A 16,901-nucleotide genomic window follows, 5' to 3' on the forward strand; every position below is an offset into this window, starting at 1 on the left:
AGGATACATTTACACATAAACATCATAATTGTTTAAATATTTAATTGGCCAACACGAATGTTGTGATTATTGTTTTGAAACTGCTACACATCCGATCCATGCATCCGATCATCAGGTTTAAGGTGTCGTTGGATAGGTCGTGACATGTAAATTTGCCATAAAACAAAACACATTTGAAATTCCATCAGGGCTCTGCCCCAGTGGCCTTCAGCCAATTGAAAGCGTCAATATACGTGATTCAATTTATTTCATATCACGGACGATTACTTGATATCAAACATTATAAATTACAAAATAAATGTAAAAATAAACGGTATCAGCATTCTGAAACATACTTTCTCCCATAAGCTTGTTAACATCCTATATCATGGGAAAGCGGTGATAGCAGGCCTATATATAGTTCAAAATCACAAAAGCTGAAATAACTGTTGGACCATAATTGTTACAGCAATGGGGTGTTGTACGATTTTTTTAAAACATCATTTGTTTATGTCTATAATCCATATACCAGGTCTCTTCTAGTATTCGTGGTCTAATCACAGAATACCGATATTGGCGATAATTTCACCCAAATTACCTTTTGAATTCAAGTGAATACAATTTTCTTTGCGTCTTGCTTTCGCAATCACCATTATATGGCACAAGACTATCCCTGACTATCGTCGGTTTAAATTTATAAAATGCATGCTTTTCACGCGTATGTTGCGTGCGCACGTGGTGGTAGGTGCGCATATAAACTTATATATATATTTATACGCCTAATGAAAAAAAAATGTTTATTCACTGGCAATTAAGTAAAATAAATATTCTATTTTTGTTTTTGATATACGTTTTTATCATCTCATATTAATACGCGAGAGCTGTGTTTTGTGAACACTGCTCCTCCCTTATTTGTGGACAAATTTCAACGTTTAAGGTGTGTAAGGATTCGGACCAATTCGTAGTTTTGCATTAAGGTTTTAGAATTTAAAAGTTCCTACCCTTAAGGGCGTGAGACCTTTTCAAATGTCGGGTTTTCACCATGTTAATAATTGTATTACCTATCAATCTTTCTCCCGAAAATAAACTAAAATTTCCAGAAATGATATTTAAGAGTTAGGTACATTAACTTTCTCTAAATTAACTGAATCAAAGTACAATATATTTAATGCTACAGAATATAAATCCAACCGATTTACGACAAGAGTGCATGGTGGCGGGTTGTCAAGGTGGCACGTTGTCGCCTATGAGCGAGGTGGCGCGTTGACGGCACCGAACACTGAGCGTACACGTCAACCCGCCACCTCGTAAAAGAGTGGTGGTGGGTTGACGTGGTGGCACGTTGTCACCTACGTGCGAGGTGGCGGGTTGCCGACATCGAACATGGAGCTTCACGACAACCCGCCACCTCTGATAAAAATGGTGTTGGCGGGTTGTCGTGGTGGCATGTTGTCGTGGTGGCTCATTGACTTGAGTGTGTACGACAACCCACCACCTCGGAAAATTGTGTGGTGGTGGGTTGTCGTGGTGGCCTGTTGTCGAGGTGGCGGGTTGACCTGTACGTACACGTCAACCCATCACCTCGGTTTTTTTGTGGTGGCGAGTTGACGCCTCCGACCAAAACATCGAGGTGGCGGTTTGGGGAACGCGCCAAGGCGCCACCACGTCAACCCGCCATCAAAAAGAAGAAGAAGTTTGAGGTGGCGGGTTGACGTGGTGACTCGTTGTCGGGGTGGCACGTTGACTCTAGCGTGCACGACAACCCGCCACCTCGGAAAATTGTGTGGTGGCGGGTTGTCGTGGTGGCACGTTGTCCTGGTGGTGCTTAGACGTGTTCATACACGTCAACCAGCCACCTCTTTATTGTGGTGGCGGGTTGACGTGGTGGCTGGTTGACGTCTACGTGCGAGGTGGTGGGTTGACGACACCGAACATTGAGCGTACACGACAACCCACCACCTCATAAAATAGTGATGGCGGGTTGACGCGGTGGCACGTTGTCGCTTACATGCGAGGTGGCGGGTTGACGAGAGTTAACATGGTACATTCAATGAAATATTTCCATGTGTAATTGTGATTAATTAATCCAGTGATAATATCTGCACTGAAGCACTGGTTTAAAATGTTCAAATACTTCAACAAGTTGTTTTAGTTGGTTTGTAAGCTATGTACTGTTACAATGGTGTGACATTATTAGACGTCAAAACATGGTTTTATGAGATTCATTATAAATCTTGACATAAAACTTTCCATAAAAACAAAAGGTTGTAATATAGTCCGTATATCTGACGGGGAGAATAAAATAGCCGTTAATTCGCAAGCCGTTTAATAATATTTCAAAGATAAATTGGTTTAAAAGGTGATACCTGCAGCATTTCCCGTGTTCGGCCAGAAGAACAGGACTAACAACTGCCAAGAAACACTTAATATAAACATTAATCGTAGCATATAAACATTTTGCTGGGCCCGCTTGTGAGGTACAATTCTTCTTTCTTTTCTCTTAGTCAGCTGGTGTCTTTGTTGATACGTGTTTTTTTTCATTTTGGCGAAATAAAAAAAGGCGTAGTGACTAACTAAATGATTGAAGCATAACCAATTTATAATACATTTTAACACTGGGGCGTTAAGTGACTAATTTCAACACGAGCTTAAGTTGCAATAGATACAATAGGTACAATCGATCGATTTAATCTAAAGAAAGAATCATGTTAATTTCAGATCATATCAACTGTATTTGAGATTATTCAAATTTATTTTACAAAACATCGAATGAAGTTGAGAATTGCAAGATGTATGTGAGAAGGCATCTTTATTAATAATTTAAGATCAGTGAATTATACGTATTTTAGCATTCGAGAGATTGTGATTTGATAATGAGGAAATCAAAATTCAGCTTAGTTCATTTTGTGGTTTAATCACAAAAGTTAATAATAACATTGACCTTACATGATAATAACCATTGTACTGTAACCTTCACAGTCATGGGGGTTGTTTTGGACCATTTTGTTCAAAGTTAAAAGAGCCATAACTTCAGCACCTTGCCAGGGGTTGACCCCGACGTGATGTCAAACGGAGAACAATCAGTAGACAGAATTTTCAAGTCAAGATTACCCCCCTTTCGGGCACTCATATCCAAAATTATTGTGGTTTGCAAAAATCGAAACCCAGTTTTCTCTAGCGGGGATCATGGTCGACGAAACTAAGTTCTATCACGTCGGGGTCACCAATGAAGTTGTAAACTCACAAATTCAAGATGATAATAAAAAATACGTGTATTTAGTAGAAAGATAAAGTGAACTATAATAATAATTGAATGAATAGTAAAAATATTATATCATATGCTAAATAAAAATTACCGTAATTTACAGGTATAGTGTTAGCAAAACGGGAGTGCCGATGTGAGGACCTGTGGGGGTGCGTGCGTTTAAGGGACATGACCTGGTCTCCATCGTAAGTAATCCGTAAGTAGTCAGAAGTCTCTACGGTGGAAACTGTGCAACGGAACCAGACTTACGATTTTTAAAAACTTGATCGAAACAAAAATCATCAGTGGTAAGTTTAAAGGTGAAATAGTCTAATCCACGAATACTAGAAAAATACCGGTATTTATCATAAACATAAACAAATTACGTTTTTGGCCGGAAATTAAACAAAACCCTATACTAATAGAATTAACTAAGATAGGTATGGTTTTGTTTAATTTCCGGATTAAAACATCATTTGTTTATGTTTATAATCCATACCGGGTCTTTTCTAATATTCGTGGTCTAATCACAGAATACCGATCATTTTACCTTTTGAATTCAAGTGAATACAATTTTCTTTGTATCTTGCTTTCGCAATCGCCATTATATGGCACAAGGGCAATCCCTGACTATCGCCGGTTTAAATTTATAAAATGCAAGCTTTTCACACGTATCTTGCGTGCGCACATGGTGGTAGGTAAGCATAAAAACTTATATATATATATATATATATTTATACGCCTAACGAAAAAGTTATATTTTTGTTTTTGGTATACATTTTTATGATCTCTTATATTAATACATGAGGGATGTTTTTTGTGAACACTACTCCTCCCTTATTTGTGGACAAATTTCAACGTTTAAGGTGTTAAAAGATTCGGCTCAATTCGTAGTTTTGAATTAAGGTTTTATACTTTTATAATTTAAAAGTTCCTATCCTTAAGAGCGTGAGACCCTATCAAATGTCTGGTTTTCATCATGTTAATAATTGTATTACCTACCAACCTTTCTTCAGAAAATAAACTAAAATGTCCAGAAATGCTATAACATTAACTTTCTCTAAATTAACTGAATCAAAGTACAATATAGTTAGTGCTACAGAATATAAATCTAACCGATTTACGACAAGAGTGCATGGTGGCGGGTTGTCGAGGTGGCACGTTGTCGCCATGCTTGTCGCCTATGAGCGAGGTGGCGCGTTGACGGCACCGAACACGGAGCGTACACGTCAACCCACCACCTCGTAAAAGAGTGGTGGCGGGTTGACGAGGTGGCACGTTGTCGCCTATGTGCGAGGTGGCGGGTTGCCGACATCGAAAATGGAGCTTCACGACAACCCGCCACCTCTGATAAAAACTGGTGTTGGTGGGTTGTCGTGGTGGCTCATTGACTTGAGTGTGTACGACAACCCGCCACCTCGGAAAATTGTGTGGTGGTGGGTTGTCGTGGTGGCTTGTTGTCGAGGTGGTGGGTTGACCTGTACGTACACGTCAACCCGCCACCTCGGTTTTTTTCTGATGGCGGGTTGACGCCTCTGACCAAAACACCGAGGTGGTGGTTTGACGTGGTGGCGCATTGACAGCGACCCGCGGTTTGACGTGGTGGCGCATTGACAGCGACCCTTCTAATTACACACAATATACGTAACCGTAGCCACAGCGTAACCAATACTAATACCATAGATAAAACATACTCCTAATACTCTATGTTTCCTAATTCGCGCCATTTACATTATTCCAAAAATCCAGCCCGAAGGACGAAGACGAAGGTAAGGTAGAGGTAGACACAGCGAACAGCGTCAACCTCAACCAACACCAACAGTCAAGTCAACCAAACCAACATCACTCAACATCAGGTTTTCACTTGAAACGTTGCATCTTACATTTAATTTCATGTTCTCATTCTCAATTATTTAGTGAGTGTAAGTCAAGTCAACTTAGTTAACCATTGTGGGGTAAAGCTTTAAAACATACCTTTTGATATTCGGTGGTATTAAATGTATATTTTAGTTGTATGAATCGCTAAACTATGTCTGGTAAGTACAAGGCAGAATTAGGATTAGGACTAACTTTAATCAAAATGCTGTTTATTTATAGGCCTAGAGACTTGTTGAATAAACTTAGCTGATTTAAGGCAGGATATCCTTGCACATTATTATTTAACGTAAAGAGTCAAACTATGCCAAATGTCCCAGAAATGTTTGGCCAAGTAGGCTAACTTCGACAGGTTTTTTGGTGTAGCCTAGGCTAGCCCTAACGGCCTGGTATAACTTATGATGTGACGTTTCCTAACTGACAAAATCATGAGAGCCTATTTTTAAGGTCTAGAGGTCACAATTCTTATCATGATTAATCCTAGACCCAGTTTTATTTGGTCATTGAGATCTTTTTAACCAAGTTTTGCTTTGAGAGTTAAAATTTTGGCAAATTCCTACTTTATGTCCATATGGGATTTTTAGTAGGTAGCCTAGGGATAATGTTGTAAAAAATTAAGGTATTTATTCCGTATAGGTGCCTCCAAAAGAATTTTTAATTTTTGTTATCTTACTTTATAGTTTTTTACCTCCTGAATCCAAATATACCATTATTTTTCACCGCTGATGAATATTTCTCAAGATATCGCCGTAAAAACATACTTAACATTACAATAAACAAGATAGGATGTATAACATTTCAAGTGATTCTGTAGTCAAATAACTTAAAATGTTCTAATAGGAATTTTGTCACATTATGGAGATATAGATGGACTGGTGGACTAATTACATGTAGGCCTAGTTTTTATTTAGCCATGTCAGGGTGGTAGGTCGTGCTGTAGGCTATGTGAATTGGTGGCTGCATTACCGTAAGTGTTTTGAAGTTAGGTTAGATTAGGAAGGTAAAGTTTAGGTTATAATGTATCGAGTTGTTAGTTTATGTTGCCTGTTGCAGAATGTTTTTGTAAAATTAAAATCCTGAGAAAAACACTTCAAATTACTATTTCAAAAATGCAAGCATTGGTTTTACTATTACTGGCATAGAAGTGAGAACACAACAGAGTTATAGAACTAACTTTATTCTCTGATAAATTGTTAGAAAAACTCTTTTCCATAAATCCTAATACACGGGCGAGCATGTTCGCGAGCATGCTCGTGACAGTGTTGGCGACGAACATGCTCGCCCGTCTGTGGGATCCGTCGCGGCGAGCATGTTGGGCTCGGCGCTCGGCTCGTCAGACCTGGCGAGCCCGAACACGAACATGCTCGCCCGTCTGTGGGGACGACCAATATGTTCGAGAGCATGTTCGCCGCTCCAACTTGGGTAGAGATAGGCTAAATGATTCCATCGATGTAGCCGCTACTATGTTTCCAGTTACACTTGTGGACTCATTACAAGTAACCGTTCCAATTCCAAACGATTACTTCATACCGCCATTACAAAGTAGCCGCAATAGACAGATTGCACTTGTAATCATCACGGTGTTGATACTCTGATGTATTCCAGTTACAGTAATAGATTTAGAATCAATGTTGACAGAAGCTAAATAAATATTTATTTGTGTTTGTAACGCAATAAATAAAAGAGTTTCCAAAATAGAGGGTTCATCAATTAAAATTTGTATATTATTACACAAATGTATAGGCTACAATCAATTCTGTATTAATTTGTCACAATAAATAATTCTAAGAAAGGCTAGAATAAGCAAAGCTACGAGATATGTTTTTGCACGATGATGGAATTTTAACCAACATTTATTTTCAAACCATAGCGGATGAAATAATTCCGATAACTTAAAGCCTGGCACACACGGTAAATTTTTAGATCAGCCGATTACAAAATCGGCCAAAAATAAATCGTCCCTGATTTATGTCTAAGAAATAATGTGTATGTTGACCGCGGGAGACGATGATGACGTTCCCGAGACCGCGAGAGACGACGATGACGTTCCCGTGACCGCGGGAGACGACGATGACGTTCCCGTGACCGCGGGAGACGACGATGACGTTTCCGTGACCGTGGGAGACGACGATGACTTATCCGTAATCGCGGAAGATGACAATGACGTTTCCGTGACCGCGGGAGATGATGACGACGTTTCCGTAACCGCGGGAGACGATGACGACGTTTCCGTGACCGCGGGAGACGACGATGACGTTTCCGTGACCACGGGAGACAACGATGATATTTCCGTGACCGCGGGAGACGACGATGACGTTTTCGTGACCGCGGGAGACAACGATCGATGACATTTCCGTGCCCGCGGGAGACGACGATGACGTTTTTGTGACCGCGTATGACGACGATGACGTTTTCGTGATCATGCATGCAGACGATGACGTTTCCGTGACCGCGTGAAACGATGATGATGTCCAACTGCCGCGGGATATGTTAGTGATTTTGCTGCGATCGCGCATGCGGACGATGACGTTTCCGTGACCGCGGGAGACGACGATGACGTTTCTGTGACCACGGGAGACGATGACGACGTTTCCGTGACCGCGAAAGACGACGATGACATTTCCGTGACCGCGGGAGACGACGATGGCGTTTCCGTGACCACGGGAGACAACGATGATATCGCCGTGACCGCGGCAGACGACGATGACGTTTTGGACCGCGGGAAATTATTTGTTAATAAATTATTCCAAAAATATTGCGGGAAATTATTTGATTTAAGCTACGATCGAGGAAGATTATGATAACTTTACTGTGATCGCGGGAGACAATTATAATGTTTCTGCTACCACTGAACAATATCAGGATTTTTTCACGACCACGGAAGACAGTGGTGATGTTTCTGTTACTGAGTGAGATATTCAGGATTTTTCAGTTCTCGCAGAGAACGATGATGGTGTCTCTACGACTGTGTTAGAAGATTTCAATATAACCTCGAGTTTGGCTTGACCAAAAATTTCAAAATGGCACTCTTCTGGAAAGATTTTTTATATTTTTTTGTAATATCTTCATTTACGTTTAACGTGGTATTTATTTAATGGAAATGTGTTTAGAAGGGTTTAAAACATAATTTGGCTACGTGCAATTTTTGTAATTTCTGCATTATGATTTCTCTAGGCCACTTGGAAAACAACCCATTACTCCAAAATTATACAATATGAAAGTACATAAAGCCAGGGGTTGGTGTAGTAATCCTTAAGAACATTTGGTAAAGTTGAAATTATCAGTACAGTATTAAGAATCTTTTTTTCAGGTGTCTGTACAGAGATTCGAAAAATTTTGGTATCGACATATCACTATTTTTAGGAAGTTAATTGCAGGTTTAAGGATTAGTTTTTAATTTTTGGATTATTTAATCAGTAATATATAAAAATTGAATACTTGTGTCAGGCAATATTACAGCAATTATATTTTTTTCCCCCTTAACTGAAAACAGGCCTGTTTTTGATCCTGTCAGCGCCCTAGGCACAACTAATAGCAGCGCCCCATAGCAATACTGTTAGGGTGTGCACCTGCACCTGCCAAAAAAACCCGGGAAATCCGGGAATTACATTTGAGTTTTTTTATACCGGGAATGATGGGTGAATTTTGTATTTCTACCTGGAATTTTCATTTACCGCGATCGCGCATGACAACAGCGACGTTTTCGTGACCGCAGGAGGCAGTAAAATGTCTAGACATGGCCACGAGGGATGATCAGAGTTTTGCGGAGATCACAGAAATAATGTCTACACAACCGTGGGATATGATCATGATTTTGCCTCGATCGCGCAAGCGATGATGTTATCTGCAGAGCCGCGAGGCATGATAAGAATATTGCCACGATCGCGGAAGAAGAGGATCTCCACACGACTGCGGGATATGATTAACATTTTGCCACAATCCCGGAAGACGATGACAATCTCCACACGACTGCGGGATATGATTAACATTTTGCCACAATCGCGGGAGATGATTACTATGTCCAATACTACACGATTGGGGGAGACGATAATGATGTGTTTACGGCCGCGAGGGATGAACAGAATTTTACCGCGATTGCCCAAGATGATTATAATGTCCATACGACCGCGGGAAAAGATCAGAATTTTGCCTCATTCGCGGTAGACGATGATAATCTCATCACGACCGCGGGATATGTTCATATATTACCGCGATCATGGAAGACGATAATTATGTCAACACGGCCGCGGGAAACAGTAGAATTTGCCCTGATCGTAGGAGACGATGATGATGTCTCAACAACCGCAGGAAATAATTCACATTTTGTTGCAACTGCGGGAGACGATTACGATGTCTACATGGCCGCGAGGGATTATCAAGGGTTTACCGCGATCGCATGCAAATACAACCAAAATTTTTTTTATTTTCCAATTTTTTGGCGCCTCCCAAAAAAGCCAATTGCCTCGTGCCCTAGGCACGTGCCTACCGTGCCTATTCGGTAAATCGGCCCTGACTGAGAATGCTCTTTCCGATAACGAAAATAGCGAGCTGTTTTAGAGAGCTAAAACAGCATTGCGGAAGTTGGTGCAAACACGTTGGAAATTTTAGTATGAAAGGTAGGCCTACGACCTGAACTACCTGGATTTTTTTACTTGTGAATTACCCATGAATTTTTTCTGGTTGGCCTGGTGGACACCCTGTATTTTTCCTACATAAAATAATTAGTCTTTCAAACACTATAGGCTACAACACGTTTTTAGGTTCAGCTGGCAAGTGGTAACACAAATAGGTGCCCTAGAGAAAATAGTACCCGGTCCGTATCACTCCGCTATTTTTCCTAGCCAAGAAATGTGCTCCGCGACTTGAGAATATAGTTCCGTATGTTTTTGTAATTTGAAATGGTTTCCGCGCCTTAAAAAATGCTTTGAAGGTATTTTCTTGTTTATAAAGATCGTAGGAATGTTTTAAAAACGTTTAAAAGAAAAGTCCAGAAAGTTCAGAAATACCGAAACGATAAACACGAAATGACACGTTAAATCGTACCGTAGTTAAAATACTCAATCAGCTGCTCATAGTATTATTATCTTACAGTTTTGCCAACCTATTTCCAATTGTACACGGATTACGTGCATAATAGAACCACGCTGTTTTGTGTTGTTTCGTTGGAATCCTGATGTGCGCCAAAGTATAAACCGTTCGACAAAGTATAAAGCATACGACAAAGTATAAATATGCAGCAATTAGCAGCTTTCTGTACTATAAACAGTACAAGGAAGCCAACTTTGTCGGGTGACTGTAGGAAAATGTACTTTGTTGAATTAACCTGTGTTTGTGCTCTTCTATTTATATAAAAAAACATCGTATATATTGGGTCCATCTGATAGTAAGTCATAGACTTTTAAATGGACTGTTTTTCGAGCGGAGCGAGCGAAGCTCTTATACTACACTCCTGCTTTTGTTTTACAAATACTCATCCTGAACGGCTGAAGTGATCTGCACGAAATTTAACACAGAAATAGTAACCAACCATGGGAAGGTATAAATCTGAAATGGTACAAATCGGACCACAGGGTTATTTTTCTCTACCTGAATTTACACTTTTGGAAATTTAACATGGGCCTTATGAGTTAATTAGTTGCCAAGACATTATTTGCAAGATAACAATAAAATAGTAAACAAGAGACGCAACATATGTTAGTGAATCATCTAAATAGCACAATACACATACCGTACAGAGAAAAAGGGAAGAACAACCTAAATTAATATAACTCAGCATAATTTACTACAAAATGAATAACCAATAATTATGGTCTCCGGAATAAGGCTGATGCAAAATTGACTTTAATTAATCCAAATAGCCATTCCATTTATGTGAACCAAATATAGGCCTACAATTGAGTTTGGATACTGCAAGTAGACTTTGCGTTTTATGTGAACTAGACGTGTCAATAATGCAGACTTTGAATAGATACTGTAATTAGGAATTCCATTAATGTGAACCAAAGATACCACTGAGTTTGGATACTGCAAGTAGACATTCCCATTGACATGAACCAGTTGTACCATTGACTTTGGATACTGCAAATAGGCATTCCATTATGTGAATCAAATGAACCATTGCTTTGGATCCTGCAAGTAGACAATTCCATAATTTTTGTGAACCAAATGTACCATTGAGTTTGGATACTGCAAGTAAACAATTCGTTTATGTAAACCCGACGTATAATTGACTTTTAATACTGCAAATAGACATTCCATTTATTTAAGTGAACCAGAAGAAACCCTACCATTGATTTAGGATACTGCAAGTAGACAATTCATTTACGTGAAGCAGACCTATAATTGACTTTGAATACTGCAAATAGACATTATTGAGCGAAGCTCTTATACGTAGACTTTTATGCATTTCGTAATCCGCAAACTCCTCCTAGACGGCTGAATCAATCGTTTTCAAATTTTGGATGGTGATAACTACCATATCGGTGAGTGCCAACATCTATAAAAAAGAACTCTCAGGAATCCGCCCCTCTGGGTCTCAAAGTTTCAATGTAATCCTTATGGAAGCAGTATTTGACACATAAACAAAGACATATGATCAGCTGTTGACTTTTGAATGCAGCAGATGAAGAAATAGCTGATAGCATTATTCCACAGATATTAGAACAGAAACGGTATGAATCATAAATATAATCAAATGACGACACTAGCTTGAGGTCCATGACGTAGGAAGTGCTAAAGGAAGTACTAAAGGTGAGCAGTATGGAGTGTGGAAACTGTTTATGACGATTAGATTTAGGTATCTGCATTCCTAAAATTCTATGGGAAGGGAGGAAAACGGGTCCGCGACTTAGGAAGTGGTGAAGGAAGTACGAAAGGTGAGCAGTCTGGAGTGTGGGAACTGTTTATGACCATTAGATTAAGGTATCTGCAATCATAAAATGCTATGGGAAGGAAGGTAAACAGGTCCGTGACGTAGGAAGAGGTGAAGGAAGTAGTAAATACGAGTAGTCTGGAGAGTGGGAACTGTTTATGACCATTAGATTAAGGTATTTACAATCCTATGGTGCTATGGGTAGGGAGGGAAACAGGTCCGCGACGTCAGAAGTGGTGAAGGAAGTAGTAAAGGCGAGCAGTCTGGAGTGTGGGAACTGTTTATGACCATTAGATTAAGGTATCTGCAATCATAAAATGCTATGGGAAGGAAGGTAAACAGGTCCGTGACGTAGGAAGAGGTGAAGGAAGTAGTAAATACGAGTAGTCTGGAGAGTGGGAACTGTTTATGACCATTAGATTAAGGTATTTACAATCCTATGGTGCTATGGGTAGGGAGGGAAACAGGTCCGTGACGTAGGAAGTGGTGAAGGAAGTAGTAAATGCGAGCAGTCCGGAGTGTGGGAACTGTTTATGACCATTAGATTAAGGCATTGCAATCCTATGATGCTATGGGAAGGGAGGGAAACAGGTCTGCTACGTAGGAAGTGGTGAAGAAAGTAATAAAGGCGAGCAGTCCGGAGTTTGGGAACTGTTTATGACGATTAGATTAAGGTATCTGCAATCTAACATGCTATGGGAAGGGAGGTAAATGGGTCCGTGGCGTAGGAAGTGGTGAAGGAAATATTATATGCGAGCAGTCCGGAGTGTGGGAACTGTTTATTACCATTAGATTAAGGCATTGCAATCCTATGATGCTATGGGAAGGGAGGGAAACAGGTCTGCTACGTAGGAAGTGGTGAAGGAAGTAGTAAAGGCGAGCAGTCCGGAGTGTGGGAACCGTTTATGACGATTAGATTTAGGTATCTGCATTCTAAAAATTATAAGGGAAGGGAGGAAAACGGGTCCACGACGTAGAAAGTGATTAAGGAAGTAGTAAAGGCGAACAGTCGGGAGTGTGGGAACTGTTTATGACCATTAGATTAAGGCATTTGCAATCCTATGATGCTATGGGAAGGGAGGGAAACAGGTCCGCTACGTAGGAAGTGGTGAAGGAAGTAGTAAATACGAGCAGTCCGGAGTGTGGGAACTGTTTATGACCATTAGATTAAGTTATCTGCAATCATAAAATGCTATGGGAAGGAAGGTAAACAGGTCCGTGACGTAGGAAGTGGTGAAGGAAGTAGTAAATGCGAGCAGTCCAGAGTGTATGAACTGTTTATGACCATTAGATTAGGGCATTTGCAATCCTATGATGCTATGGGAAGGGAGGGAAACAGGTCCGCTACGTAGGAAGTGGTGAAAGAAGTAGTAAAGGCGAACAGTCCGGAGTGTGGGAACTGTTTATGACGAGTAGATCAAGGTATCTGCAATCCAAAAATGCTATGGAAAGGGAGGTAAACAGGGTTGTGGCGTAAGAAGTAGCGAAGGAAATAGTAAAGACGAGCAGTCCGGAGTGTGGGAACTGTTTATGATGATTAGATTAAGGTAGGTATCTGTAATCATAAAATGCTATGGGAAGGGAGGTAAACAGGTCCGTGACGTAGGAAGAGGTGAAGGAAGTAGTAAATACGAGTAGTCTGGTGAGTGGGAACTGTTTATGACCATTAGATTAAGGTATTTACAATCCTATGGTGCTATGGGTAGGGAGGGAAACAGGTCCGCGACGTCAGAAGTGGTGAAGGAAGTAGTAAAGGCGAGCAGTCCGGAGTGTGGGAACTGGTTATGACGATTAGATTAAGGTATCTGCAATCATAAAATGCTATTGGAAGGGAGGACAACGGGTCCGCGACGTAGGACGTATGAAGGAAGTAGTCAAGGCAAGCTTTCCGGAGTGTGGGAACTGTTTATGACCATTGGATCAAGGTATCTGCAATCCTAAAATGCTATGGAAAGGTAGGTAAACAGGTCCGTGATGTAGGAAGTGGTGAAGGAAGTAGTAAATGCGAGCAGTCCGGAGTGTGGGAACTGTTTATGACGATTAGATTAAGGGATCTGCAATCCTAAAATGCTATGGGAAGGGAGGGAAAAGGTCCGAGACGTATGAAGTGGTGAAGGCAGTCGTCAAGGTGAGCTGTCCGGAGTGTGGGATCTGTTTATGACGATTAGATTAAGGTATCTACAATCTTAAAATTCTATGGGAAGAGAGGGAAACAGGTCCGCGATGTAAGAAGAGGTGAAGGAAGTAGTAAGGTGAGAAGTGTGGAGTGTGGGAACTGGAAACCGTTTGTAGCAGTTATATTAACGTATCTGCAATGCTGAAATGCTATGACAAGAGATGGAAGCATCCCCACGACATAGAAAATGGTGAAAGAAGTAGTAAAGGCTAGCAGTGCGGAGTGTGGGGAATGTTTGTGGCAATTAGATTAACGTATCTAAAATACTAAATTGCTATGGAAAGTGGTGAAAACAGGTCCACGATGTAGGAAATGGCTTAGAAAGTAGTAAAGTATGAGCATAGTGTGAAAACCGTCTGTGGTAGTTAGATTGATGTATCTTTAATCCAAAAATGCTATGAGAAGGGAAGGAAACAAGTCTCTGACGTTGGAAATGGTGAAGGAAGTAGTAAGGCTTGCAGTGCAGAGTGTGGGAACTATCTTTGGCAATTACATTAATGTATCTGCAATCCTAAAATGCTATGGGAAGAGAGGGAAACAGGTCCACGACGTTGGGGGTGGTGAAGGAAGTAGTAAAGGTGAGCGTGTTGAGTGTGGGAATGGATTAATGTATCTGCAATGCTAAAAGGCTATGGGAAGAGACTGTAGACTGTAGGTTAAAATAACTACGAAGCACGAATCGATACATATTTCGATCCATGCAATCGTTTACAATATAGAAATTTACAACTGAGTTGACAACAGCTGACTTTTACTCCATAGAGGATACAAACTATTTTTACTTCCTAAAGAGTAAAAATGCTACTTTAGACCCGCAACGCATGCTTTAAAAACAACTGGTATTACTGTAGTATGACCAAAACAATATAATATAAACTCTTGATGACTCCGCTCAATTTTGTGGATGCCTCTGCAAACGCCACCTAGTAAATGTAATGTGACATTACATTTATATGAACCAAATACCATTGATATTGGATACTAAGAATATTTAATCTCATTTAAGAGGAATAGAATGAAGCATTGACTTTAGAAAAGTATTGGATTAATATGCTAGCTCCGCTCAATATTGCAAGCAGACAACTGCATTGTACACATAGTTAAACTGTACACTTGTTACGTAATGTCAGTAAAAGGTTCTTTAATACACACAACTAGACTGTCACAGCGCACAAGAAAAGCAAGAATAGGGGCCTAGGAACCGCTACCGAGCGACGAGCATGTTCGCGAGCATGCTCGTCCGTCTATTGACAACACCAAACATGCTCGCCCGTGTATGGGGGGTATAAGCCCAAACATACAAAACACCAAACTATCTTGTTACTAGGCAACAACTTGCACTAATATTAATTTAAAACTAGTGTACCTATTGCTTGAATTTGAGCAATTGCGAAGTATTAGTCGTTGTTTTAAAACGAATATCAGTCATAATTTCCGATTACTTTATTGTACTTAAAAAGATCAAGAAAGAATGTAATTTTTGACACGTGATAACGATATTGAAGAGACCTTTTGTGAGAGTATCTTTGTTTTAGATTCAGGATGCACATTTCACATGACAAATGATTGTTCATTGTTAAGTTAACTAGAGTTTAGTAAAAGTGATGTAATGGTTGCAAAAAGCAAATCAATGAAATCTGTAGGTAAGGGAAAAATTTAGGGATCCGAGTTTATCCAAAAGAAGTTTTATATGTTCCTGATCTGTCAGATAATTTATTATCAGTAAACGCAATAACAGAAAATGGAGGAGAAGTCCTGTTTTCTAAGGAAAAGGTTGTGATAAGTAAAAACAATATTGATGTATGTGAGGGAAATAATTAAAAGTGGATGATCATAAATCTAAGAATAGTTCTATGCTAGCGTTTGGAAATCCATAAGAAAATCAAGAGGGGCAGTTATCCTCTTGACATAATCATAAGAAAATCCTCGGCTTCGCCTCGTACGTGAAAATAACTCTCACCTGCTCGGCTTTCCCTCGCACATGAAATTTGGTTTTCCTGTGTGAGGTTCCTGTGTGGTTTTTCTTGCCTCACACATGAAAAATGGGCACGCGTCGGAAAATGCCACTTTCGGTCCTAGTAAAGTAATGAAATATACTATTTCATGTGATAAGTGGAAGTTCTGTATGGACAATATATTATGTTCTAAACACTTTCCATTTCTTTTATCATTTAAAATTTAATTTGTAAAAATGTAAAAATTATGAGAGGGTATCAAGAAATAATTTTTATATTTGGGCTATACGTAAACATATGGTTAAATCTTCTATACGCTACATAAAACTTTGTGAACAATAAGGCTTTTGTTTTTAAGATTTAACCCCACATATTATACACCAACATGTTTGTTTAGGTGTGTAGATTTGCAAACTGACCTTTCATTTTTGAAAAAGTCCCTTGGGCGCCTTAGTGGCTTTTAAAGTTCCTATGTTATCCTTATGAAGAACATATTTGTTTACATTATGATCATCTGGATAATTTAATTGCTGTTAATATTTTAGATGCAATTTAAGGAAAGGTGTGCTACAAACATTAAACTGACTTGGTTAAAATGAAACACAGTATTTATTTTATTCAATCTTTACTATTTTAATTTGATGGGTTGGTGTAAATATTACAATGGAAAAAAATAAGAAAGCCTGGACAGTTTGATATGCCTACTAAAAAGAAAATTGAACTACTGTACTGATTTCTTGAGCAATCATTGAAAGAGCTGATTTGCAAACTATGGAAACGTAGGAAAGTCATAGAACACCA

The 16,901-nt window shown here is 39.7% G+C and overlaps 1 protein-coding gene across 1 annotated transcript in view; it reads left to right on the forward strand.

Moving 5' to 3' along the window:
- Window positions 1–5,013: 5,013 nt before the first annotated feature.
- The window catches only part of LOC128983199 (uncharacterized), a 149,003-nt gene continuing 137,115 nt past the window's right edge, over window positions 5,014–16,901 (forward strand). Inside the window, exon 1 of the mRNA XM_054402397.1 lies at window positions 5,014–5,259. Within this exon, the coding sequence (XP_054258372.1) occupies window positions 5,253–5,259 (7 nt within the window). The 5' untranslated portion in view covers window positions 5,014–5,252. The remainder of the gene's footprint in view (window positions 5,260–16,901) is intronic.

This window comes from Macrosteles quadrilineatus, unplaced genomic scaffold (assembly GCF_028750875.1).
Source record: "Macrosteles quadrilineatus isolate MER2022 unplaced genomic scaffold, UCM_ALF_1.0 Scaffold_1__1_contigs__length_201487025, whole genome shotgun sequence".
NCBI lineage: Eukaryota > Metazoa > Arthropoda > Insecta > Hemiptera > Cicadellidae > Macrosteles > Macrosteles quadrilineatus.